Below are 27,501 nucleotides of genomic sequence, written 5' to 3'. Positions count from 1 at the left end.
ATTCCCAAAACGACTCTCGTTTACAGTTATAATATTAACTGAAATCTGTGAAACATTCTTCACCATAAAAGGAAGAATAATGGTCAAGCGACATCATTATCAGAGTAACCTCATATTATGCTCTTCTCTCATTACTGCCCCTTTCTTGGCTGTCCGTTATATTTTTCTGTTTCCAATTCTATTACCGTTCTATTCTATTACTGCACTCTTTACTTGTGAGGACAAAAAAAGGAAATTGAATTAGAGCTCAAGTGATGTAAATGTTAATTTAAAGCCCACATATACTACACACAATATTTCATAATAATAAACCACAAGCATTCCAACCGATAGCTTAAGAGTCATAGCCACGTAGCCATGAACCGGGGCCAGATTGGCGACTTAGTATGTTCTACATCCGTCGATCTGCAAGCGGTCATAGCTATCGACGGCTCCAATCGGGAGAAGTAGTGGGAGGCATCCAGAGGGAGTAGCAGGAAGTAGAGGTATAGAGATTCAACACTTACCGCACGTGCATCGCAACGGAGGCCGTGGCTGAGAAGGTATAATCCCAGGAGCGGCATCACCCAGCATCGGGGGCCGAACTGTTGCGGCGGTCTCGACATTCTCGCAGCGCTTAAAGAACCTCTCTGTCGACTGTTTACTTGTGGATTGCTCAAATGATTCCCACCTTTTTTCGAGTGCTCTTTAATTTTTCACTATAAAAAACAAAAGGCAATTCTTCATTAACGCAGCGCCACGAAATACGTAAAAAATACGTATTTCATATTGTTTATTTTTGTATTTTTATAGTTTTGCCTGCTGTCTGCCAGCCCCTCCTCTCTCCACCCAGGTCCGCTCTACACCCTGTGACTGGTGCTTGTGCGTTGTTCGGGGGAAGGACATTTGCCGGCGCCTTTGCGGCTTGTTTACTTTCACTCGCAAGCGGAATCGGAGTCGGAGTCGGAATCGGACACACACAAGCAGGCACCGACATACACGGACATGGACACAGCGACGGGAACCAGCCAAGAGAGGACGATATAGAGCGAACCCAAGAGCAGGAAGGAGACGAGCACGGAAAACGAACCGAACGCGCACGCGGCACGAATTGTTCTGACGCCTTGACGGCGAAGCGGCTGCTTTTCAATGTCCGCCATCGCCTTGCTTGGGCCAGACGCAGCGAAATAAGGCGAAATGGGGCAAAATGGGGCGAAATGGGGCGAAAGGACGAAATAGCGAAAAAGCTTTTCGGCGAAGAGCGACAGAAAGAGAGAGCGCGCTAGAGCCACTATGGAGTTTATAAAATGTACGTGACTGTGGCCCGCTTCACGCCTGAAGTATATGTTAAGCTTTGCTCCTGGTGGGCTCTTCCTCTACCCCTCCTTCGGGGCATTTGGCACAAAATGCTCAAGGACACTTGCCCCAAAACTCATACTCCTTCGCCCCTTCCCGCCTCGGCCACGGACAAGGACTCTCCAGCCGTAATGCTTTCATTGTGCAGCATTTCTTTTTTTTTTGCCTGATTTGTTTGGACGTTTTTGGTTGGTTTTTCCTTCTTACTATATTCCCTGCTGTGTCTGACCTTGCCGCACCACTCCCAAGACAGTCCACACCCAACCCATACCGATCCACCCCACTCTCTTTCTCTCTGTCTCTCTCTCTCCCGCTCTGATTTCCTAACTGGCACTATAATTAGAAATGTGTTCGAGGTGGACAATGGCCGCCACTTAAACTTTACGCGCTCGATTTCACTTCTATAAGTTTCAGTGGCATAATCCCTGGCCAAGCCCATTTCACTCCCATTTCTATCATCCATCCACACATTTCGCTTCTCCGATTTCCCTGTCCACGTTCCCTTCCGATGTCGCTGTCGTTACCGTAGTTTCGTAGTTTACGGATTACACTTGTCCTGCCACACTCTCCGGGCTTTATCCACATCCTGACAAACTATTCCGCATACACTTCAATACGGTGGATCACAGACACTGGGAGAATACGAGTATCCTCCTTCATTGAACACCATCCAAATCAAATAGGGTATTCCATATTCGTCCCATGCTTATACCTAATGGTTATTTACCCTGTCGTGGCACGGAAGACAGGACGTTGTCCTTCAGCTTCTCCTTTTGTGCTTGCTTCTCCTGTTGTTCGGAGCCGAAGCTTCTTAAGCCCCTTTAATACCATTCCTAATGATTCCGATGTGCTCTCGTAGCAGCCAATCCTCCATTAGCGCTACTTCGACGACTTAATGGCGCACGTAGCTTCCAAATGGAAATGCGAGCCGCTGCTCAGTAGGCCTGGACGCGTATGTTAGCCGGTAAGTAGCACTCCATATACTCGTATGCACACATGCAAACTAGCTTAAGATATTCGTTTTAATATAAGGATAGACTGAAGACTAAAATACAGAAGGAACGAGTACCACTGCTGTGCGACGACTAAGCAAAAAGAAAGACGAGTCCACTATGATTATTGCAGAGTCTCATACGTTTTCCCTGAGCATAGAGATGCCCTCCAATTGAAACAGCTGAAAACCAAGAATCCAGGTGTTCAGAAATACTCATACATAGCAGTGACAGAATGGTACAGAATGTCTATAATGATGGGATCCATAATATAAAAACGCCAAATAAACGTAAAAATTCAATCATAATTCATTTCTTGTTTAACTGAAATTCTCCGATCCTCAAAAGCTTTTGATTTGTTCTATGAAATTTCATATGAAAACCGAGCATCGCTTGCAATTAAAATGCGAAAACTCAATTGAAAACGGTTAAGCAAAGGGCTGGTTTAGTTCCGTAGACTTGTAGATATGATAGATATGTATGTACATATGTATGATCATTCTCAATGATTCTGCGCTTTTGGTTTTCTCGTAACACCAAAATTCCGCTTGCTAAAAATTTTAAAATCATTCAGTATGACACCACAGCAACCTGCACATAAAATCCGGCTACAATATCTCTTATAATCTCTGAGGCTTGTACGACAAACACGACGGACGGAAAAACATATGCAGATACCTACTCGAATTAAACATTCCTCGGTACAGTTTGAATAGAGGGTACACATATGAAAATTCAACTGTATCTGCCTCACTGAAAAAACACAACAGAGGCAGATATAATTTTGCATGCTACCTCCACTGTCTTGGTCATTAGTAAGAGCCTTAAGCAGTAGGCCATTACCCTGTTTACCGTTCTGGAATTTCTTAAATAACACAGTCACCCGCTTCGTTTCAGTCAGTAGTTTGTGACTTGTTCTTTTGTTTATGTTGTAAGTAGTATTGATTTACAATTTACACATTTAGCAAGAGCAGGAATGTGTGGAACACCGCTTCGCAGTGGTGCTACGATCGGCCAATTCTGCGAATTCAATTAAGAAAATGGTCAGCGTCTGCAAGTGGTAGGTATTTGATGTGTTTATTTACCTTGTACATAATTACAAACATAAATATACTAGTGGGGTAATTCCATGAAATAGCGCTGCTTGCAGTTTGCGCACCTACTAAAAGACGGTCGCTGCTGAACACTGCAGATCCATTCCATTTGAAATGGAAATTCTCAGCCATCGTTAGCTTATTTCTGCACTCTCAACAGACATAGGAATCTCCATCGATGTTTCCGTGAGTATTTGTGAATAAAGTATTTTTCAATTGGTTGATCGACATCTTTGCTTGCTGAAGAATGATGGGACCACAGCGATGGAACGCCAGCAACAACCGATTCTTCTAATACTTCGGACCCACCGACATCACCCATCAAGAAGCGGAAGACACTTTGAAGACCTTGACAGATGGAATTTTGAAGGAGGTGGGAGCACGGAACGAAATGCAGAGCGACGCCACCTTGCGATGCATTCGCGTGATGACATTACCTTCACAATAATTTGCCTTGAAGAACAAAATTATTCTTTACTGTTGCTGCTGGAGTGGTAACCTCAGCCAGTTGATGCCTTGATCATCACTAGGAGCCAGGATGCCTTGATCATCACTAGGAGCCAGGATGCCTTGATCATCAACTGGCTGGTGAAGCCACTGCAGCAGCAACAGTCCAGACCAATCTTGTTATTGAAGACAAAGTTAGGATCGGAGCCAAAAGAAATCTGGACTCGGACTATCTGCTGATAATATTTTGATAACGTTTTTACAAATTGAGTAAAATGTAATTAATACTTGGACTAATCTCGAATTGTGTTCAACTTTTTACTCAGCCTAAGCCTGGAAGACGATTCATCAGTATTGGGATCTGCCCAACTCGCTGCTGCAAAATTGCGGAAATTAAATTAAAATTAAAATTACGTATACTTGGTTTATATGGACATGAATAAAGGCCAGAGGTCCAAGTGGATGGATACGTACCTATATTGATTCGGGATCCGCTCCGAAAAGGGGGATTTGGTCATTTAAGGAATAAGTTTTCAGAAAGTCTTTAAATACTTCGGCAACAGTTTCTTGTTTTCGTGTATCGGTTATGCGTCAGATCTCACATTTGATAATATTTTTTGGGTACACGTTCCGATACCTTAATACCGTTTTTAATTTGGCAGCTAATTTGCGAGTGATTTGCGATACAAATCCCCGTAATGCAATTCATTTTCTTAGAACTTGGCTATGGGATTTTCAGTGGTTCCATGGTGTTAGTTTAGCAATCTGTAAAGTCCCATAAAGGGGGTTGTCTATCATATGATTAGTGGATCCCCATCTAGAAGGGAAGTCCCACTGAGGTGGCTCCTAGTGTACTTGGTCTTTTAATATTTATTTAATATTTATTTTCAGCAGACGTTTGTTTTATGTCAGTGTTATTTACGTGTCGATGACCATCAATAACCCAGACACCATATTGTGTAATCAATTCTTCATGTCACTTTTTGTTACATATTTTAGAGTAACACAGAAATGAAAGTTTTCCGTCTCTTCCTAAGGTTCCAAAGCACCGCGCAGATCTCGTGAGGTTTCTTTGGGCTCTCTTTGTATTAATCACAAGTGCTACGGGGAAGAAGTGCGGAGAGAGCCGACTACCACTCGAGCTGGCAATTTGTTCGCTCTGCCGATTCTCCTTCATTGTTGTGCTGGGCTTACTTTCGAAGAAAATTGCATCTAGGCAGATTTTTGTGTCATTTCTTTGCGTCAGCTGTTTGCACCAAAACGATAATTATTGTTGCCCTGCCAATATTTTCCAAGCCAAATTTGAGGTTGGGTGAAATTAAAATTAATTATTTATAAAGAAAGCAAAAGTTAAATTACCCTGATATAGGTGTCAAGTTTATGTTAATGCATAAATAAGTCATCTGTGTTTTTCCTTTTGCAATTAAGGTACGTTTCGTTGTATAATAAGCCGATTACTTTTTATTTCGTCAACGAAAATGTTTTCGTTTTGAAAACGAATAAATCTTTGGAATGTGAAAACGAGAGCTCCAATTTATGTGCATTCAGTACATCGGAAAACTTTTGTTATTTTTCTAGTAATTTACTTTTAATTTCTATTCAAGGTCATTCAAAATGTTGAAGATCCTGTATAGAAATAGGAGTCCACAATTGCAGAAGGCTTGCAACTAAACAAGCCTGTATTCCATTTACACTCTAAGGGAGTCTGAATAATGGAGTTAAAAGTTGCGCACCAACTTAAAGACTTAAATTGAAATTTTGTATCAAGTGCTAACTTCTTGCTGCTCGCCACTACCCATCAAGTAGCGGAAGACAATTTGAAGACCTTGACAGGTGCAATCTTGAAGGATGTGGGAGCACAGTATCAAATTCCGATGTTGGACTAAAATTTCGGCATTTTTGGCCACGGGACCGGAGCGATGGAAAATCTAGACTAGGACGTGATGCTATCGGTCGTAAAACATTTGTACATGTTAAATAAAAAGCAATAAAATACTCAGACTCACCAGAACGATATATTAAGCGGTATTACCACACCGGTGTTGCATCTCCCGAGGAGACGATTTCTAAGTCATTTTTTTCTACATACTATAAGGAGACTAGTCCGCAGCAGCTTCAAGAGTCTCCATTGAATCCTCTGGAGCTTACTTTTTAGGGTGTGGATTTTTGTGCGGCGTCCTCATTTGACGGTCATGAAAAACAATAATTTCCAATGCGAACTGACTTTTCACTGTGACGGTGATACGTGACGTAGAGATCAAGACAGACATATGAAAACGATTCCTGTACAATTTTGCCTGCCATATCAAATACTTTCAGCATGCCGTCAAGTAGGTCCTTTATGTTTTTCTTTTATTGTTCTCGCAACAGAATGCAATTGCCACTACTTAGTGTCCCACTGATTTCACTGCATCGCATCCAAGCTAGAAATGTGCCTTAATGGAAGGTCATACAAAAGAAACCATTGGGCAAATGCAAACGGAGGTATTTATTCCGATCTGTGGCTCTCCAAATCTACTGCGTCGCATCCAGTCCGCAGATGTATTACCTGGGTACTTTCTCTGCTCTTCTTAAGCCCCTGCTGATTGGTGATTTCTCCTCCTAATTGGCCCTGAGCTGAGTAGCTACTGCCATTGCTCTATTGCGAAGCACCTGGATCCTGCAGCCGTGCGACTTGGACTTTGCGCCAGATAACCCAATTGGGCAGACTATCTCAATCACTCGGGCCGCAACCAGTGGAGAACAATAAACATTTTCTCTTTTTGCTTGTTAATTAATGCGGAAAAAACGCTCTCCTCTCCATCTGGCACTCATCGAAGACAATGAGTCGATATTATCCTCTTACATGCACCACTCCCACTATTCCCATGCCTTCTTCAATATTAAATGGGCATTTGCATTCTGGGTATATTAGATTTGTGTGGAAACTGGACCCCGATGATTGGGGAGAAACTGTCTGTAGCTAAAGAGCAGGCACATCAACTAATCTCTAACAAGATCTATAGATACTCCAAAAGCCCATGGGCCAGCCCGTTGCACATGGAAGCGAAAAGCAGTGGTACATGGCGCGTCTGCGGTGATTATCGCAAGCTCAATGCGATTACCGTTCCAGATCGTTACCCGATTCCCACATTCACGATTTTGCTGACCTATAGGTCCATATGGAAAAAACGTTTTCACTACACTAGACCTCGAACGAGCATAATATCAAATACCGATGGCCGAAGAGGACTTCGAAATGACAGCAGTATGCACAGTATGGATCATGCCATGTGGTGGAATACGTGTTTTGCTACCTTCTCATAATTTCCAACTCAATGAATAATGTGTTGCAAATCTTAAGAGCGCATAAACTTTGCATCAACGAGAAGAAGTACTTTTTCGCACAACCCCAAGTGACAGTCAACGGCAACGGAGTTAAGCCTACAGAGGATCGAGTGAAGTCAATTACTGAGTACACTCAGCCACACACGATTTGCGAATTAGGTCGTTTTCTTGGTATAGTTAACTCTTACCGGCGCTCCATACCCCTCAACGAATTGACACGCAACATGAAGAAAAACGACAAACGGCCGGTGCAGTGGACGCCCAGCTCGATTAAAGCAACCCTCAACCCTCGCTCACTCCAGTCTTAATGCAGAACTAAGTTTCATGTGTGACGCATCCGATACTGCCATTGGAGCTGTGCTTGACCAGAACACGAAAGGGAATTGGGATCCTCTCGGTTTCTCCTCCAAAAAACTCAGTGCAACTCAAAGAAGGTACAGCACATACGATAGAGAGCTGTTATCGATTTTCGAGGCTATAAAGTACTTCAAGCACATGTTGGAGGCTAGGATCTTTGTGATCAAAACTGATCACAAGCCCCTGATATAAGCCTTCAATCAGAAGCCAAAGAAAGCGTCGGAGAGACAGCTGCGGCAGCTGGGGTTCGTATCCCAACCCTCCACTGCAATCGTGCACGTGACTGGTACTGACAACTTAGTTGCGGATGTCCTCTCCAGGATTAACGCCATCACCATGCCGACGACTGTGGATTCTAAAGCTATTGAAACTGTTCAGGCAACGGACATCGAATTGCCTGACATCTTAAATGGAGACATGTCATTAAACCTACAAGCAATTTCAGTTGATGAGGACATCATCTATTGCGATTCCATGTGTTTTTAAACGTACACGGACTGTCTCATCCAAGTGGCAGGTCAACTCTCAAACAAATCTCACGAAAGTACGTTTGGCCGTCAATGCGTAAGAACGTTCTGGAGTTGTCGAGGAATTCCCTTCTGTGCCAACGAGCCAAAATCCAGAAGCGCAACGCTCTAATTCCGGAAAAGATCACTTTCCCCGATGGAAGGCTTGATCAAATACATTTAGAAGTTGTTGTGATGCCCTTGGTTGACGTATGCAGATATTGTCTTACAATGATTGACAGTTTTTCCCGCTGGCCAGAGGCAGTGCCGTCGAAGGATATGACTGCAGAGACCATATGTGAAGCAATATGGTCGCGCTGGATATCGCGTTTTGGGTGCCTATTGACTATTACAATTGATCAACGAACTCAATTCGAATCTACACTCTTTAAGTCTCTAGCGAATATGCTGGGAAGCGAGCACATTCACACGAAGCCATACCACCCAGAGTCAAATGGCATGATCCAGCGTTGGCACAGGCCCATGAAAGACTCCTTGATGTGCCAACCGGATGTACCATGGATCAAGCTGCTTCCAACCGTCGTGCTGGGCCTCCGCACGTGCTTCAAGGGGGACATGAAGGCATCAGCAGCAGAGATGCTATATGGGTGTACGTTACGTCTTCCCAAAGAATACTTTTACGAAGTGGATGTGCCGTCGGAACCACTCGACTTTGCCAGCCAATTCAGGAGAAAAATTCAGGTGGTAAAGCCAACTTCAGCTTCGCATCACATCAAGCAAAAATTCTTCCTGCTTAAGGATATACACAATTGTTCTCATGTCTTTGTCCGGGCTGATGCTGTAAAAAAACCCTTGAAGCCGCCGTACAAAGGACCATACCCGATTGCATCCAAGTCATCAGACCGGGTCTTCACCATCCACATTAATGGAAAATAGACACCTATTTCAGTAGACAGGCTTAAGCATTTATGGCGAATTCCGAGACCAGCTCTTTTGACAACTAGCTATCAAGTGTCCCATTACGGACATATGAGAAGAAAAAATAAAACCAAAGTTTTGTAACTTTTGTAGGGGGAGTACTGCGGCAGCCCGGATCGCAGCCCCTCAGCAACACTGATCTTAGAGTCGTTTGCTGGTGTGGCAACACCGGCGACTCGGACGAGCGGTCTGGCATCTTGACCTCAGACCTTGACGATATGAAAACATTATGTAGTTTAATTATAATTTAATAAAGAACATCAATAAGAATTCCGGCATATATTAGCCAACCCGCTAAAGTAGTGCAATATGTGCGCCCTTTGGCGGGAGAGGTGCCATACTGACTGAGTATCTTGTATAAATGTGTATAAATAACATATACATATGTAGATAGTGGAGTATGTAAGAAAAAACTTTGAGGAATAATTTTTAAGATGAATCATCTTTCTTATTATAGGAGATAATAATAAAGGAGAACATGGCATTAAAAATAACAAATAATACTACAAAATTGAATTTTAGTACGTCACATCAAAGTCAATTGGTAAAATTAACAAAATTTCAATAAATGCAGAAATGTCTGTTAAATTATTTGAAATTTTTGGTTTTTAATGAAAATGCAAATTCCATTCCACCATACAGAATCTACACCTAATTACTTGTCAAATTATTGTCGAATAAATTGAGTGGCAAATAGAGGCTAATTTAATCAAACGCAATATATTGACATAAAAACAAACATATTTTGTAACTTTTTAACAATTTTCAACCGTATATTTCCATATATCAAAGTAAGCAGTCTCTTTTTATACAGATAAATGTCCATTAGGTGATAAAAAATGTTGGCAACGGCAGGAGTTACAAATCCAAAAGGCCACACACACACAACATAATATGTTAGTAGGTTTATAGCCGATTTCCTGAGGTCTACATTGGCGATACTTGACTTGAGTGAAAAATTCATTTCAGCAGAAATGTGGGAGAGGGGCTCGCTCTTTAGAATACTCTTTGATTTGAGCGATAAGCGGCTATAAGTTCCACAGGTTCCACAAGTTCCACAAATGGTTGCCAAGTGGTAAACTAGAAGCTTTGAAACGCAGGCACAGTATCGTACAAAAACGCGATGAAAAATTAAAGCAAAATATATATGGGAAAAAATTTAAAATTAACAAAAGCTTTGGGTGAGTCGACACTGTGAATATCCCTGGAAATGATCGATGGTGTGGCATACCTGTTTGCCTTAAATAGTCTCGGAAGATCTTTCTAGAGTGTAAAATATTTTTTGTTCCTATTAATTAATGGCACTGCATTAGTTAAATTAATGTGAAAATACCATGTAGCATTGATTTCGATTGCCTTATCATATATACGAGGACACTACTCTGGGCACTAAAATAATGGTTTTCGAACTGCACCTTATCTATATAATGACAGATAAAAACTGCGTTACAACCGGAGCACATAGGTTTTTACACTGTCGTGAGGGGCTGGTGGGCGAAAGACTTGCTGGCCGAACTCGTCCAGATATTCGTCATAGCGGATGGTGTTTATCAGCTCGTATCCGAGACGGGCCATCAGGCCGGCGGAGTAGAGGCTGGTGCAGTCGACCGTCACGAGCGGATGGCCAAGAGCCCGGGCGCGTTCGGCCACAGCGCTCATGAGGCGGGCGCCCAGGCCCAGGCCTCGCAGTCTGGGGTCAATGCCCAAGGCATGGACATGTATGGTCGAAGGTACGCCGTATCTCTTGCAAACGTTGGTCTCCCGCTCGACGCGGGCAAGCAGCCCCAGGATGCGGCCCCACTTGGTGCCGGAATGCTCGACCACTTCCTCGGCGAGGTGTTCCGCCTCGTGGGCATCCTTAGGCCCTGCCACGAGGGCGCCTACAATGCGACTGCCGCCCTGGACGACGACCAGACAGGTGCCGTGCGGGATGTTCGACAGCAAGAAATCCTTGTCAGCCTGCTCTGGCTCCGGGGGACTGCAGCCGGCGGTCAGCGGCTCCTCGCGGTAGTAGTGCTCTAGGAGGAACTGCATTAGGGCTTCACCCTCGTCGGATTCCACAACACGCACTTGTATATCTTCCGAGAAATTCATTCTTTTACTTTTTCTATTTCTTTTCTCTTTCTTCCGCCGGCAGTATGCGCGCGTAGCGTCGGGCGTAGCAATCGACTTAGCACGTGGAACGTTAGCGCGGAATTGATCGTCAGCTGATTCAGCTCTTACATTGTTTCTCTCTTTCTTCTTCTCTCAGCGGCGCTCTCTGTTTGTGGACTGTGTGTTCGGAAAGCTCCAAGCTCTGGGGAAGTCGTAAATTACTGTTGTATGGGTAGGTCATGGCTGCGCTTTAATTGTTGTTCAATCTGTCCGTACAGTGGGACAATACCATATTCTGTTGGTACATAATGATTTGTATGGTATTATACAACTAAATAACTCTAAAACGATCAATTTCGAAAAATCCACGCTATTTTCGATCCTCTTATTTTAAAATATAAAAGTTTTGTAACATTCCTTTTCTTTAATCCAATTGATATTGTTGAGACATGTGAATCCATGCCTGCCGTCCACTGCTATAAAGTGCAACAGATGCTCTCAATAAACTAACGCTACATACATATGTACATATAAGGCAGAGTGAGTGAGCGAGAGGGGAAAAGAGAGAGGGGCAATAATTCTATACCAGTTGAAATAAAGCAGAGCATGAAAGCGTCAATTCAATGACATTAGACAAAGTGGTGGATTCCTGCAACGCCGTTCTCCGTTCAACATTACATGTCTTTTAGAGCTCAAATTCTTGGCAGAGCAGAAGAAATTGATCCGAAAATTGCCCACCTCGTTCTAAATCGCCCCTGAAGACTGCGTAGCTTAAGCTACATACAAATCCATACAAAAAGCAAAAAATCATTTACAATTTTGGAGCCGCAGGCAGAGCTTGGTGCCACGGTTTATTCTGTCTGTTGCATAGTGTTTTCATTCACAGTTTTTCTAAGACTCTTGATAGTCTCAACGGTTTCATATTTGGATACCCTTTCGGAGAGTGATTTTTATTATGCATGAAGATGTGTGCGTTGTGTGTGTGTGTGTGTGAGAGAGAGAGAGGGAGAGATTGAGAGAGAGAGAGAGCGAGCGCTTGGCAGGGGGCTCATAAACTGGAAATTAAAAGTTTTGTTCATGGTTTTTTATGTGGTCGGAGTCTTCTTGCTGTTACATTTGTACATCTGCACAAATCTAATACATATACGCCTATACTGTGGGTATCGGGTATGAAAATATGTTATCAATCTTCTAGGGTATTAGCATTAGTCTCTGCAGTTTGGCTTTCTTTCCAGTTTGGTATTTTGGATTTGTCCTGATGACCACATTTTATAGCCGATACTGAAAATGAGTATAGGGGTATATTATCCCCTTCCGCCACCACAAAGGACAAAAATCTGTGGAATCCACAATATTGAAGATTTAAGAAAACTAAAAACGCACAATCATAGAGAATGACCATATCTGCCGGAGAGGAGAGCCATACTGACTTAGTATCGGGTATAAATGTAGAGTTGCGGTCTCCGCAGCAACTCACAACGTTTCCCCTCGTTTTGAATAAGCTGGAATGAGTTGAAATGAGACACAAAAATCTGCCTAGTTGCAATTTTCTTCGGAAGTAAACACAGCAAAATAATGAAGGGGAATCGGCAAAGCGAACAAATTGCCAGCTCGAGTGGTAGTCGGCTCTCTCCGCACTTCTTCCCCGTAGCACTTGTGATTAATACAAAGAGAACACAAAGAAATCACACGAGTTCTGCGAGGTGCTTTGGATCTTTAGGAAGAGGCGAAAAACTTTCATTTCTGTGTTACTTTAAAATATGTAACGAAAACTTAAATGGGGAACTGACTACACAATTTGCAGTCTGGGTTAAACTGTATAAGCTGTAGGCTATTAATGATTTTCTGAAAAGCTGTTCCTTAAATTACCGAATCACCCTTTTCGGAGCGGATCCCGAATCAATCTAGGTACGTATCCATACACTTGGACATTAAGATATCTATATAATGCACTGATCGGCCAGCCATTGAGTGATCAATAAATACATTTTTGGCCCGAGAAATTGAGGTACGCCTGTGGCCTCTATTCATGTCCATATAAACCAAGTATACATACTTATGTACATACAAATGTAAAAATATTGATATTTTCCGCAGCTTTGCAGCGAGCGAGTGGGGCAGATCCCAATAATGATGAATCGCCTACCAGGCTTAGGCTGAGGCTTCAAGACTATTAAGAACAATTCTGCTATAAAAAGTTGAACACAATTTGAGATTAGTCCAAGTATTAATTACATTTTACTCAATTTGTAAAAACGTTATCAAAATATTATCAGCAGATAGTCCGAGTCCAGATTTCTTTTGGCTCCGATCCTAACTTTGTCTTCAATAACAAGATTGGTCTGGACTGTTGCTGCTGCAGTGGCTTCACCAGACAGTTGATGATCAAGGCATCCTGGCTCCTAGTGATGATCAAGGCATCAACTGGCTGAGGTTACCACTCCAGCAGCAACAGTAAAGAATAATTTTGTTCTTCAAGGCAAATTATTGTGAAGGTAATGTCATCACGCGAATGCATCGCAAGGTGGCGTCGCTCTGCATTTCGTTCCGTGCTCCCACCTCCTTCAAAATTCCATCTGTCAAGGTCTTCAAAGTGTCTTCCGCTTCTTGATGGGTGGTGTCGGTGGGTCCGAAGTATCAGAAGAATCGGTTGTTGCTGGCGTTCCATCGCTGTGGTCCCATCGTTCTTCAGCAAGCAAAGATGTCGATCAACCAATTGAAAAATACTTTATTCACAAATACTCACAGAACCATCGGTGAAGATTCCTATGTCTGTTGAGAGTGCAGAAAGAAGCTAACGATGGCTGAGAATTTCCATTTCAAATTGAATGGACCTGCAGTGTTGAGCAGCGACCGTCTTTTAGTAGGTGCGCAAACTGCAAGCAGCGCTATTTCATGGAATTACCCCACTAGTATATTCTAGTTTCTTCTTATGTACAAATGAACACATCAAATACCTACCACTTGCAGACGCTGACCATTTTCTTAATTGAATTCGAAGAATTGGCCGATCGTAGCACCACTGCGAAGCGGTGTTCCACACATTGCTGCTCCTGCTAAATGTGTAAATTGTAAATCAATACTACTTACAACATGAACAAAAGAACAAGTCACAAACTACTGACTGAAACTAAGCGGGTGGCTGTGTTATTTAAGAAATTCCAGAACGGTAAACAGGGTGGTGGCCTATTGCTTAGGGCTCTTGCTAATGACCAAGGCAGTGGAGGTAGCATGCAAAATGATATCTGCCTCTGGTATGTGTTTTCACTGAGGCAGATGTACTACAGATCCAGAGTTTCATATCCATATATGCCTTAGGAGGTGGACACGAACATCCCAGATTTAAGCAAATGCCAGCCGATGCACGAAAACACGAAGCTATAAGTTATTTAAAGACGTTCTGAAGTATTTCGTTGGGAATTAAAGACTCTAAATAAATAAAATAAAATAAAATAAAATAAAAACAAAACCATACCATACAAAAAATTTATAGAAAATGCCGAAGTTGAAGGAATGTAAAAAAAAGGTAGAAGGCTGAATATAAAATATTTTTAATTTTTCTTTTCATTTTTTCGGATATCGGCGCTTTGATATTACATATTTATTACGGTCAAACAAGCTTTGAACAAGCTCCAAAAAAGGTATTAATTCCAAAAACTTAAAACCTTTTCTATACGCGATTATTAAAAAAGAGTATAGGGGTATATTACTTCCATGGCGGATGTGTCGAGTCGGTATAGCCATGTCTGTCTGTCTGTCTGTCCGTCCGCCAGTGCGTCCGTCCGTCTTGTTTGATGCCTAGTTCTTAGAGGCTATAAAAGCAAGATCAAGTTTTGCGAGCAGACTCCTGTGATATCACACTGAATCAAGTCTGCTTCGAACAAGAACAGAGAGAGTCAGATGTAACATCGTTTCCGCTCGTTTCATTGTTATGAATAACCAAGAAAATTTTGCAAGCTTATATTGTGACGAGTCCAATAATATGAGTCCAATATTGTGACTTTTACCACTCATAGGGGCATTGCCCTTAACCTCCGTTACAGTACCGGCTCCCCTCCCGAGCTGACTTTTCGTCTCCCTTTTCCCTACGTTTTGTGAACAGTGTGAGCGCTGTGTGTCACGTAAATCTCTTCAATTCTCAATTCTCTCAACTCTTCACAATTGTATTTACGTACATATCTATTAGACAATCAAGTCAATAAAGAAGAACGCTACTGTAAAAAGTTGAACGCATTTTAAATATAAATCGTTGTATCCCAAAATGAATTACATGAAGAGGAGCTCGGTTTCGATGTTTGCAAATATGAATTCATAGACTAGAAAATACATATGTTTAGATTTCGATTTTCAGAGGCATACAAAGAGTTGAATCGAGTGCAACTTAATTTAATTATAATCACAAAAGATCACAAAAGAGAGACTTTGCTTTTAAGTTTCGATATAGTAATTGGCTTAGTTTGTGAACGTAAACTTAGCTTAGTATAAATAAATAAACAAGTGGAAAACAATTTTTTCTACTATCTAATTGAATGGACGCGTATATCCTTAAACCTAACAACAACGAGATCTATATATGGTTGCCGTAGTCAAAGTCCTTGTTGTCGATGGCCAGGTCGAAGAATGACGATGACTTGTTAGCTTCGGATCTTGCAAGTGGCGGATACGAAAACGCCTATCTCGAATACGGCTCGGAAATGCTTGGATAGGACTCCGTATGGCGGGTGGAAATCGTATTGTTTTGTGTTTTGTGGAAAATCGTAGGGTACACATGTTCTCTGCGATGGAAGATATATTGTAAAATATATCAACAATTATATAACGATTCACTTACCCGTCTCGAAGCTGAGGCCCAGCGTTTGATTCGGCGGCGTAAGAATGGAGGGTTGCTGACAATATTTCCCGGTTCCCAGACAATCACTAGTCTGTCTCTGCTCCAGCAAACGGGACGACACATTGTCGACTTAGCAACACAGCAGCGTCATCATGATTAGTGCCTGCCACAGTACAGCCAGGAGCTAATCCCTTGGACCTCCGGATCAGAGCCAGAGCCGAAGACCCTGGGATCTAATCCAGAGAGTTCGTTTGACATGTTCGGTGTATAAACTGGCACATCTCTACAATGGATGGCTGGGCAATGCTCAGAGAGTAGTTGAGTTATTGGAGTTTCCCAGCGGAGCTATTCGCTATTTGACATGTTGTAATGGAAGCAGATCGGAGTTTTAATAGAAACCCGACCTGTTAATATTCCATTAAATTGAAGGTGGTGTGGTTTCTGTAGTAATTGGATACTCTCTCTTTATTTTGGATTTAATGGTTAATTTTTAGTTCATGTTTTGTAGGTTAGGTTAGGTTAGGTTGAAGCGGCTGCCGGGCTCGCTCGGAACCCGTCACTTAGGCCGGTTTCGGCCCGTTGTGATACCGCATAGGATCATTCCTTCCTGCGTTGTGAGACTTCCTGTCCGATATCCTCCTGGGACATAGTTTGGTTATCTCTGAGATGTCGTGTAGAAAGGCTGAGCCCAGGTGCTGTAGCCTTCTTCTGCTGAGAGCTGGGCAGGAGCAGAACAGACGTTTCACTGTCTCCTCCTCTTCCTCGTCTCTACAGCTGCAACAAAAATCGTTATGTGGAGCCCCCAGCCTGTTAGCGTGGCTGCCTATTAGCCAGTGTCCCGTGAGAGAACGTATGACTACGCTGCACCTTTTCCTGCTTAACTTGAGGAGCTCGGAGGTGCGCTTCATGTCCATGGTCGGCCATGTTTGCCGAGTTGTGCGACATCGTGGCACTGTTTGCCACATATCGTTTGTTAGTCGCTTGTATTGCTCCCTTATAATGAGCTTACAGGTGGCCATTGGCATGCAGATATCCTCTTTGTCTTGGAGAAGGGGGATTGTAGTGCCAGATCTGGCCAGCTCGTCCGCTATACAGTTGCCCTCGATGTCCCGGTGGCCCGGGACCCAAATCAGGCTAATAGCAAATTGCTGAGCCATCTTGTGCAGAGATTTGCGGCAGTCTGCCAGGGTGGCCGAGTTCGAGGAAATCGCACTTAGCGATTTGATCGCAGCCTGGCTATCGCTATAAATGTTTAGGTTGGTTGCCGTAACGGCAGCCGCTTATAGGCAGTCTAGAGCCTCCCTGATTGCTATGACTTCCGCTTGAAAGACACTGCAATGATCTGGGAGTCTGAAGGAATGCCTTAAGTTTAGCTGTTCAGAGTAGATTCCCCCTCCGACTCTGTCGTCCAGCTTTGATCCATCTGTGAAGATGTTTATGGCCCCATCTGGGCCTGGGAGTCCCTCGAGCCATTCGTCTCTGTAAGGGATGATTGTGTCGAAGGGAGTGACTCATGTTTAGTAAATTTGGGATAATTGTCTTCTTTCTTTTACGTTGTTTAGTTTTTTGTGAACAGACTCCTGCCTTCCCGTCCTGGTTTTTTCGTCTTTCGTTCACCGTCGTCGTTTTATTTCTGTGATGGCCTCTTCGTTTCTCGTCGTCTCCTTAGCGATGGCATGCTCGTCGTTATCTTAGCAATGGGATCATCGTTGCTGCCCATTGTGTTTAGGGATCGTATCTTCATTTTCGCTCGTTGTGTCTAGAGATCTGATCATCATTTCGGCTTTGTGTACGATATTGTACGTTTCACAAAGGTACAACCAACTTGCTACCGCTCAAATGACAGAAAAACAGAAATTTCACATCGGGCATGTAGTATCCCCTGGTGGGTAGTGCGAAAAATCCGAGGGCACGTCCGTGGGTACCTACGAGTGTCAGCAAAACGGAATATGTAAGAATCGTCGGGAATAAAAATAAAGAAAACAACGATCGAAGGAAGGGGCTGCAGTGATGGCAGATTATCGACGGATAATATATGTATGTATTTCAAACGTTTCTCCATCGATTCTTCTATATTTTGACAAACGGATGGGAATAAGCCCCTCTAAACGGGATACCTGAAAAATTTATTATCTTTCATTCAGGTTTTGGAAATTCTTTCATTTCAAAAAGTTTATGTTTTAAACCAGAAACTGAAAAAATTTTAGTAGTTTTTAGTGGCACTACAAGTGAAAAAAATTAATTAATTAAGAATGGATTACCCGAAAAATACAGACACCTGTCTGGATAGCTCCCCCGGATACTTCCATCGGCAGAGGGAGTCACGCTCCCCCCACCGCCTACCCAGAAGGCCACGAAAGGTGAGAGACGTAAGTGCCGAAAAGAATATCAGAGCAGAGCACCGGCAGCGGGAAGGGGATCTCTTGGGATCGAAGGCAGTGGCCTGCGAGGGGCTGCGGTATGAGGCTACACGGGCGCGGAGTCCGAGTCGGAGGAATGCGGAGGCCAGGAACACTTTGCGGCTGAGTACCACCATACAGGAGATCCGTCGAAGATTCCGCCAGAAGCTAGACGAGGAAGAAGAGATCCGATACCAAAGGATAATCGAAGCGGAGGAGGAGGAAGCGAGGAGCATGAGCGCGAGACCGGACAAGAACGGTGTGGTCGCCTTGCTGGACGTGCGATCCATAAAGGAGTCGAAGGGGCAGATTCCAGAGTCGATCACTTGTCCGCTCATGTCCGATGACGTCCCCGTGATTACTATATCCTCGACGACTCTCGCCCGGGTCATTGGCCCCCTGCCGATTCCTCCCAATTTCTCGGTGGCCGCTCGCCTAAATCTTGAGAAGAAGCTGCTGGGGGTGAACGCGAGGCTGGCATTCTCCGCATTTGGGGACCTGGTGGATCGGATCAACGGTCGTGCCATACCGCGGACGAAGGATATGCAACTGTTCTTCCGCTTCGCCGACGTCCTGAAGTTCCAGATGTATCTGTGCCACCGGCCAAAGCAGCACCGTTACTTTGTCCTCTGCTATGTCCTCAAGGACCGGCGGGACTTTATGGCCCACGTCACGGTGCCCTGCCCCCTGTTCCGGAAGTGCGTTCACTTCTACCCTAAGACGATGGACAACATCCACTACGTGGAGGATATGTTCCAGCTGACGCCCGTGCCCCCCCAACTCTCCTACTGGCTAAAGGTCATTTCGAACCTGATCACCGGCCGCTCCCTCTACGATCGTTTGGGGGAGCTGGCCTACATGCTCTTCCAGCCAGAGGAGCCGCTGTTGGCTCTCACCAGACTACTAGGAGACTGACAAATTGAATGTTCAAAATTTGTAGAATGTAGAAATTCAACAGATATTCTTTGATAAGAATAAAAGCTTGAACAGAAAATGTTGTTTACATACTTCCTATAAAAACAAATTCATATCTGTTCGAATCGTGAATTGCTTCATTTGATTAAGAATAATGCTATGTATTTACTGCGTCATTCTTAAGTAGACATAAAAACTAGCTAGAAATTTTAATTGTTGGCATTCACGTTCAGTGCTATCAGACCTCCTATGTTCAGCGACTCTGAGAAAACATATCCACGCCGTTTACACCATGCAACAATATTAACCTCGAAATCAAAACTTGAAAAAAGTCGAAGCCATTTTTTTCTGATGGACTAGGGACTCCAACATTTTATAATAAAAAATGGCTGTTTGTTGAATTTTTCGTTACATTTTTGGTTCAGAGGTACGCTTGCTTCTTTCCACATATGCACCTTTTATGGTACACCTAGTATGGAAAACTTCTTAATTCTGAATAGCTATTGAATGCAGCTATCAATCGCCCCTGAAGGCGATAAGTCATTTACAAGACATCATTTACGCCAGGGCTATCAGGAAAGCAGAGCTTGGTGCCACGGTTTATTCTGTCTGTTGCATAGTGTTATCATTCACATTTTTTTAAGGCTCTTGATAGTCTTGATTCGCATATTTGGATACCCTTTCAGAGAGTGATTTTGATTATGCGTTTATATGTATGTTTGTGAGAGATAACGAGAAAGAAAGATCGAGCTTCTGGTAGAGGACTCAGAAAAGGGAAATTTCTAGTTTTCTATACCCGATACTCTAAATAGTATAGGGTACATCAGATTTGTGGTGAAAATGGATGTGTTTTACGTCCAGAAGGAAGCGTTTTCGACCTCATTAAGTATACATATGTATATATTCTTGATCAGCATCATTAGCCGAGTCGATTGAGCCATGTCTGTCTGTACATCTGTCAGTCCTTATCAGCGCCTACTTAGATCTCAGAGACTGTAAGAGCTAGAGCAACCAAATTTGGTATCCACTCTCCTGTGATATGTTGCACAAGTGTATTTCACAATTCCGCCCAACCCCCTTCTTCCCCCGCAGAGGTCGAAAATCTGTGGCATCCAAAGATCTCAGAGATTATTAAAAATAGAGCTACCAAATTTGGTATCCAAACTCCTGACACGTTTTCTGTCCCACTCTTTCCACGCACTCTTTGTCGCTCAATGTAGCCATACTGACTATGTATCGGGTATAAATGTAGAGTTGCGGTCGCAGTATCGGTCGGTAAGTATCTTACATCTGGTTGTATTGAATTTTAGATATCTAAAACGCTTATAAATGCAGCTATAAATTGAACCTGAAAGCGCTACACCTTCAGCTTACCGTCTGGGAAATATGAATCTTTCAAATGCAAAATTTATCATATATTTTTCAGCATTTTTGTCAAAATTTTCACTTTAAAATGAATGTGTGTAAGTTTAAAATTTATAAAGCTTCGTTTGAGGTATCTAGGGATAAACGGTTAAGGTGCAGCCGTTTGACCAGACCTCCTTAGTCCTCCTTGAACTTGCGAATAATGGAAGTCAGTACAGGTATAACCGGCGCGGAACGAGCTCGAGAGGGTCAATTGATCCCTTCGGTTCTACAGAGTTACGACTAAGTGTCTATATATAAGTGGTACATATGTCTGTATATAGATACATATGTACATACATACAGATGTGTACTTTAGGTGGCAAGCCCCCTGCCACTCACTGCGCTCGCTCGCGATGAAATGCGTGAAATATCGGACGACGACTACGACCCCAAGCTTTTTTTATACATTATAGAGAGATATATAAACATAAAGAAAATCTTTAAGTTCTTCCTGGGTACAATCCTACGGCAACGCATCGAACACGTCTGAAGAGTTTGAGCAAGAAATTGAAATTGAATGAATATGCGATCTATGTGCATATGTTCCCTGTTCTGCGCATTCCCTTAATTTGGTTGGAGAACATGTTGTGAAGGGCTGTTTTTATGCAGTAGATTTTTTTGCAACAAATTTTGTTACAAATTTTTAATTGGAAGTGGCGATTATTACCTTGTCTTACTACAAAACAGCCGACTATACGGACTTGAAAGGCAGCCCTCGTCCCAAAAATGTAACACTAATTATGCCGAAGATATCGTACAGTACAGTAGTTATCTTATTTATTTGTATTGCCATCTGCCATTTATTATACCTGTTACTGAGTTTATAGCGTATTTCTTTATTATATTTACAGAGTTTCCATTGGGGATTAGATTTATAGTGCTAAAGAGTTAGGTAAAAAAGGCTTCTTTACCCATTTTTATAAGTATTTAGTGAAAAAAAAAGGACGGTTTGTATTGGTTTTTAGTTATGTAAATATTGGCTGGGAATGGTTATACGTAGAGGTTAAAGGTTTAGAAAATCTAAGACTAAGTGGGGCGTAGAGCTCTTGACCTACACGGAGCTAAGGGGACCTATGATTGTTTAGACTTATGATATACGCTCTCAGAGCTCTTCAACCGATTTCCTAAACTCTTCAAAGTTACGATCCCTCTCAAAATAATTCTAAAAGATGTAGATTTACCATTTCCCACATAAGTCCTTAACACGTTGCAGTCTGAAATATTGAATCCTTCCACAAAATCTAAAGCCCTGTCAAATTTAAGCAAAATTAGATGACTGAGCTGAGTTTATTCCGAAGCCGGCAAAGGAGCAATTGGTCTGCAAGGGTTAGCCGTCCCTTCCCATATGGTTTATGGTCCAGCTTGGTTCAATTTGCTGGTCGATGGTGATGGTACTCGATATTATGTAATAAGTGCCAGTCCTTAGTGCGTGACTCCGCTGGGCTGGGTGACAGTGTGAGGCACGTGCTTGGGCCCCAAAATCTCTCTCGAATCTAAACTCTCTCTTCCCGACTCCTCTTTTCATATCACAGTTCCGGCTTTGTCCTCCGTATGGCGTTGGGGTTCTCATTTCGCAGCTGGAGAGGAGAGCTGCAGCCAACCGCAGCCAGCTGCAGCTGACCGCAGCGGGGCGGTCTGTTGGGAGCTTTCAATGGGTGTGGGTGTGGGTGTGGGTGTGAGTGTGGGGCTGGTGGTTGGTGGGTTGTGCAGCCTGTGGCAAAGGTAGCCGGCAATTATTCATTGCGCATACGACCCGTTCGACGCGCTAATTAGACGCTGCTGCTGTCGATAATGAAGCCGCTTCTGATTTCATTCGGTATCCCTTCTCCTCTCTCCCTCTCTCTCTCTCTCTCTCTATGTTAAATGATTATGCGAATGCCAGACCACGCCTACGACCACGCCCTAAAGCTGATGGCACGTCCATCGTCCACCGTCCAAAACCTAATGCCCACCTTGCACTGTCCACCGTCCACCGTCCACCGCCCTATGTCCTACTGCTGTCCATATGGCTGGGCACGCCCCACGGCTGTTTAAGCTGTGAAGCACGTCCTCGCCGGCATCTGACGTGGCATGCATTCCAGCCAGCCACTAGCCAGCCGTGTGCGATATCTGCCTCGCCTTGCTCTGTTCTAGTTCCGCCCCTTCCTCTTCCCTTGCCTCCTGTTAAATGGCTGCTTCTAAGGCTCGATGCTGGCTAAGGCAAACGGACCAAGGAACATGAAACAAGTAACAAAAGTGCGACACAAGTTTCTCCCCCTTTTCCCTTTCAGACGGCGGGCATGTTTTGGGACAGAGAATCGGCCTGATTGCGGATCAAAAGAGGAAAAGAGGCAAAGAGGGGTGACATACCCATCCCCATCCCCATCCCCAGTCTGGTGGTAATGGGATTTACTGTCCGTCACTCTTTGACTGTGAGGGCCAAATCGAGGGGAAAGAAGACGAAACGAAACGAAATCAGAGCAGAGCAGAGCAGGAAAAGCACTATCAGAAACTGTCCTGTCATCTAGTATGTATGTAAGTATGCTGGAGACATTATCCGACTCAGATTGTATACTTTACGGGCTGCTCAACAATGACAGCCGTAGAGCCCCCAAATCTGTCTAAGAATCAGTTTCAGAATCGGGTTCCGCCACTTACGTACAATATACCACGTTCTGCTAATGGGGGTCTAATCTAGTGACGACAGCTCCAACATGCAGTCCAGTTCCACTCTCCCTTATTGGATCACCAATGCGTTTGAGAAGTACTCGTATGAAACAGTTGAAGTCAGAATTCAAATGGAAGTATAACTAAAACTGTGTAAAAATTTAAATCTTTATCTACTAGTTCAATGATGGTGCAGCAGACAATACGAGTATTTCAAAAAACAATCAGATGAAGACAACAAATAGGTTTAATTCCCAATTTCGATCCGATGCCAGAACTTTTCTTAGCTTTCTTAACTTTGAGCCAAACTCAATGTCGCTTTTGCCACTAGTTCCATTGTGGCCCCATTGTGTCCACCCAAAATGCTGAAAATGCTCCAGTGGCTACATGGACACATCCTGCCACGTCCTCTCGTATGCATGATACTGTTGTTCGGGTGTTGTATGTATAAATAAGATATGTTCACGCTTCCTTTGTCCTGATTGACGCTCCTGTGCCGGGCTCTGCTTTTTCTCTTCCTTCTACTTATGTTGCTGTTGTCGCCTTTGTCGCTTTTATTACCAGGCTGTCAATGTCCGCATCCGTATACGTATCCGCTGGCATATTTCACAACTTTGCCCAAATTCGTCTGCTTGGCAGTCTGTTTCCCAGACACTTTGCACGTTCAGCCGAACTGACCTCTGATTCCCGTGTGGCACATCGGGCGCCCAGATGTTGTTGCCACTGTGTCTGCGTTGCATGATCCGAGCCTTAAGGAAATGTGTGGCCATAAACAACAGTATATGGAATGACTGCGTTCGTGAGGCCCAAGGGATCAGCGGAGCCGTGCCCATGCCCCTTTCCTCTTATTTGGCCCTTATTCAAATGTGACCCCACAACCCGTGACCCGTCGCTGATGACGGTGTTGCTGGTGCTGGTGCTGGTGCTGTCGCTATCGCCTTCCTTGGCTGCCCTTGGCTACGCACGATTTAAATTAAATTGCACTTGACGCATTTGCCTGCAGAGCTCTGTGTTTGAGCCATGACACGGCTGGCTGGGGACAGGACATCAGCATCCCACCCGGGACGACATGGAAGCAAGCAAGTGAGCGAGTCCGAGCAGAAGCAGGAAGCAGGAGCAGGAAGCAGGAGCTCCCTTCCTACTATTATTCAATTAGTTGGCCATCTGCTGCTCCTGTTGGAGGGGACTCTGGACCCTCTGCACGTCAAGTGCCCGTAAATAAGTAATAAATGTAATCCAATGCCTCTACTCTGGCTACAGGTAGGAGCTGGAGCTGCCGTCCCAGTGGCACGGCATGGCATGTATAAATGAATAGATGGATGGAGGCTGCATACAGGAAAGGATTAGTAGGGGTTCGAGTTTCCCCTGCTTTGGGGCAGAGGCTTGAAGCTAACCGAAAAAAGATAATCCTGTGATGGTTGGGTATTCGATTACTGAATCGGAACCAGATGGAGTCATAGACCCAGAGCATTGGCGAAGCAGGTGGAGCATGTAAGAGTGGAGGGCGCTGAAAGGAACAATGGTGGAAATGGGGGAGGACCTACGACCGAAGGAAGCTGCCAGTGCACACAGAAATCTAATTTAAAATGTGCACACACATAGAGAGGGAGGAAATCAGCGACAGACAACAGACAACAGATGGTAGCCGAGCTGCCGAGCAGCAAGAACCAAGAAGAAGAGGGAACGTGGAACGTGAGCACCTGGACCTGGACTCCAGCTGATGCTGCTCCAAGGAAAGTGAACTCGGGAAAAGGAAGCCAAAGGTAACCGACGCAGCCGAGCGAATGGCAAACAAGCGACAAAACAAAATCAAACCTTGCCCCAGGACCCGCCCCAACCACGAGGGCCATATGCTGGAAGAGGATGTGTAGATGTTTAGAGAGAATCCTTGCACCCAAGCACTGCGATTTAATCTTATAATGATGCTGGTCTCCATCTCCGTTCGAGTTCCAGTTCCTGTCTGTGAACGTGAACCAGCCCCTTTAACCCGGAACGTGAACAAGACAATATTTACACGTTTTCGCAGTTCATCGTTTGATAGCTACCAGACCATACTCGTAGCAGATCCAAGCAGACCCCACATCGGTCGGACCTCGATTACATAGGAGCATGAGAGCATGAGCACGGATTGAACAACCTGCCAGGGCGCTGCCAGGGCGCTGCCACTGCCACTGGCTGAGACTGGAATGAGTAGAATGACAACTGGCTAAATCCTCTGCCAGCATTCGTCGCCAATCAGTGGTGGAGAACTTCTAGATATTCGCTTTCAAATGCATGGGAGAGAGCCTCCTTCGTCTCCTCCTCCTTGACGGCCTCCAACAACATGTGGGAATCGCAAAATATTCCAACTATTTTTGAGCAGTAGTTTTTGAGCAGCAGTCCCAGGAAAAGGCACAGGCACAGGAGCTGAGCGACACACAATGAGAGTGTCTAAGTACCGCCTTACCAGTACCAGCTCCACTGGTAAGATTAAATCTTACACTGTGGGTAAAACTGGATGCATGTTCAATTAATTTGCATTTGTGAAGAATTCAAACTTGAGCGAGGTGGGACATGACAGTCTTATTTTGACAGGGAAATACTATACATACCTATTAATAATATAAACCTTTGCGAGTCATTGTACATGTTTAGGTTTGTTAACGTTTTCCTGTAGCTCTTTTTTCAGTGTAGAGGAAACATATCCTGAGATGGCCTGCTTCTATCTCTCCTTACATTACTCCGCCCCTCAAGTTTCTTGGATAAACATCAAAATTGTTGAAATTTGTGTAGCTCAAAGCTCGTCCCCAGCATCATACAAAACAGCAAGTGGGCAAGTGTGGTGCAATAACAGATACAATATATAGTACTCGTATTATATATTGAGTTCCACGAGGGAATGTATTTAAAAGTTGCGAAAACGGACAATTTTTTGGATTCTTTTAGAGCCAAGTTCATTCAGATTATTGCGAATTTTTCGCGTGATTGGGGCCTACGTTACGATCTCATTTCTTATTCCCTTTCTTCTTCCCTTGACATTCTGCCGCCTTCGCGGAAGCAGATGTTGTCGGCTGCTCATCCGGATCAGTATTGGCGGGCCACGATCTGTCCCCCAAATTTATCTCTGAGTAGAATTTCCAACAGGAAGGAAACAACGACACGCGATAGCAGTGCTCTGAAGCCACCAGAAGGTTCTGCACGGAGGTTGCCTTCACTACTGTAGAGTTTGGCTTGATGCAGTACTTTTCCTGGCGCTCGCCCCGCTCGCTGGCTACTGTGTCCGTGCGAAGGTACTTGGCGCCCGCCTTGGTGATCACGCAGAGATCGATGTTTGACCCGGAGCCCAGGTCATTGAAGACCCCCGCCGAGATGGCCTCGCGCACGAGCTGCTTGCCCTGCTCCAGGTCAAGATCCGGCTTCCAGCCGTGCTCCAGCACGGTCATGGCAGCCAAAGTGCCCGATCCCATTGCCGCGTACGGCAGCTTGTCGTTGGAGCCGCACGAATGGTTGCAGTAGATCTGGGGACCCCACCTGTCCACCCCTCCCACAACCAGGGCGGCACCAATGTGGCCCTGGTAGCGGAAGAGGGTACGTCGTAGCATTATGCTGGCACAGACGACTGGCACCAGCCGTTTCGTGCTCATCTGGTGCAGATTCAGCTGTGAGGAAGTCGTCAGGGTTATCATTTCAGTGTCGGCGGCAGTGCCAGCACCACAGCAACTTTTGGAACGAGAAGAAGTTAGAGTTAGAATACTACAGGGACGAGCTTTTCTGGGGTGGTACGCACTAGATATGATTCTGCAAATAGTGAATTTTGGAGCAGTTCTTATCGGATACCATTGGACCCTCGGTGGCCCGCGTGTCGGCCCCAAGGATTACGCCGTCGCGATAGATGATGCCCACAATGGAGGTGCCAGTGCGCACCGGCGTCGGGGGCTGAAAGCCCTCAGCCAGTAGTTTCGCATTGCTGAGTGGAAAAGTTGGAAGAAATTTTGTCAATTACTTATCGTTTTCTCCTTAATCCCGCTTCCGACCCGACCGCTTCTTCACTCACCGCCGGCAGTTAATGAAGCTGAAGCCGCTTCTAGGTCCCAAATCGGCATTACCCTTATCCTGAGTCGAAGTGTGAGATAGAGGCAGCATTGCAAACAAACAAATAAAACTAAAATAAGTGTAGAGGCAATTTTTACTTTACTTGTATTGTAACTTTTGTAAATTCGATTGTGAACGCTC

At 44.2% G+C, this 27,501-nt stretch overlaps 3 protein-coding genes and 3 long non-coding RNA genes across 7 annotated transcripts in view; 2 read left to right on the top strand and 4 right to left on the bottom strand.

Annotated features, from left to right (window-relative positions):
- The window catches only part of LOC6901938 (flocculation protein FLO11), a 29,391-nt gene extending 28,272 nt beyond the window's left edge, over nucleotides 1-1,119 (bottom strand). Inside the window, exons 1-2 of the mRNA XM_033382310.1 lie at nucleotides 1,070-1,119; nucleotides 507-698 (exon numbers count right to left, since the gene is read on the bottom strand). Of these exons, the coding sequence (XP_033238201.1) occupies nucleotides 507-605 (99 nt within the window). The 5' untranslated portion in view covers nucleotides 606-698; nucleotides 1,070-1,119. The remainder of the gene's footprint in view (nucleotides 1-506; nucleotides 699-1,069) is intronic.
- Nucleotides 1,120-3,293: 2,174 nt separating this feature from the next.
- LOC117184485 (uncharacterized) lies at nucleotides 3,294-4,168 on the top strand. 2 transcript variants are annotated; one of them, XR_004469865.1, is made up of 3 exons: nucleotides 3,294-3,387; nucleotides 3,466-3,607; nucleotides 3,668-4,168. It is a non-coding gene; the product is annotated as an uncharacterized lncRNA (long non-coding RNA). The 2 variants fall into 2 exon arrangements; XR_004469866.1 differs by having other exon boundaries at nucleotides 3,373-3,387; nucleotides 3,445-3,607.
- A 5,577-nt stretch (nucleotides 4,169-9,745) lies between these two features.
- Nucleotides 9,746-11,203, bottom strand: AgmNAT (Agmatine N-acetyltransferase). The gene has a single exon (XM_001355284.4). It carries the CDS (start codon nucleotides 11,089-11,091, stop codon nucleotides 10,444-10,446), a length of 648 nt encoding a protein of 215 aa, XP_001355320.2. The 5' UTR covers nucleotides 11,092-11,203; the 3' UTR covers nucleotides 9,746-10,443.
- A 2,245-nt stretch (nucleotides 11,204-13,448) lies between these two features.
- Nucleotides 13,449-14,387, bottom strand: LOC117183203 (uncharacterized). Its single transcript, XR_001452510.2, has 3 exons — nucleotides 14,053-14,387; nucleotides 13,838-14,000; nucleotides 13,449-13,777 (listed from the first exon to the last, which is right to left on the bottom strand). It is a non-coding gene; the product is annotated as an uncharacterized lncRNA (long non-coding RNA).
- Nucleotides 14,388-23,167: 8,780 nt separating this feature from the next.
- On the top strand, nucleotides 23,168-25,900 carry LOC117184886 (uncharacterized). The gene is made up of 3 exons (XR_004470346.1): nucleotides 23,168-23,408; nucleotides 23,470-23,730; nucleotides 23,854-25,900. It is a non-coding gene; the product is annotated as an uncharacterized lncRNA (long non-coding RNA).
- Nucleotides 25,901-26,130: 230 nt separating this feature from the next.
- Nucleotides 26,131-27,501, bottom strand: Prosbeta2R1 (Proteasome beta2 subunit-related 1). The gene is made up of 3 exons (XM_001355285.4): nucleotides 27,323-27,501; nucleotides 27,056-27,235; nucleotides 26,131-26,988 (listed from the first exon to the last, which is right to left on the bottom strand). The coding sequence occupies exons 1-3, from the start codon at nucleotides 27,409-27,411 to the stop codon at nucleotides 26,274-26,276; spliced, it is 984 nt and encodes a 327-aa protein (XP_001355321.2). The 5' UTR covers nucleotides 27,412-27,501; the 3' UTR covers nucleotides 26,131-26,273.

The sequence above is a fragment of the Drosophila pseudoobscura genome, chromosome X (assembly GCF_009870125.1).
Source record: "Drosophila pseudoobscura strain MV-25-SWS-2005 chromosome X, UCI_Dpse_MV25, whole genome shotgun sequence".
Classification (NCBI taxonomy): domain Eukaryota; kingdom Metazoa; phylum Arthropoda; class Insecta; order Diptera; family Drosophilidae; genus Drosophila; species Drosophila pseudoobscura.
The sequence above is the reverse complement of the archived record's forward strand: the minus strand, read 5'-3'. Positions and strand labels throughout refer to the sequence as shown.

Coding starts and splice junctions, on each gene's coding strand:
- AgmNAT (XM_001355284.4), bottom strand. CDS start 11,091: ATGAATTTCTCGGAAGATATACAAGTGCGTGTTGTGGAATCCGACGAG.
- Prosbeta2R1 (XM_001355285.4), bottom strand. CDS start 27,411: ATGCTGCCTCTATCTCACACTTCGACTCAGGATAAGGGTAATGCCGAT. Junction 27,236..27,322: donor AGCTTCATTAACTGCCGGCG/GTGAGTGAAGAA, acceptor TTTTCCACTCAG/CAATGCGAAACTACTGGCTG. Junction 26,989..27,055: donor TATTTGCAGAATCATATCTA/GTGCGTACCACC, acceptor TCGTTCCAAAAG/TTGCTGTGGTGCTGGCACTG.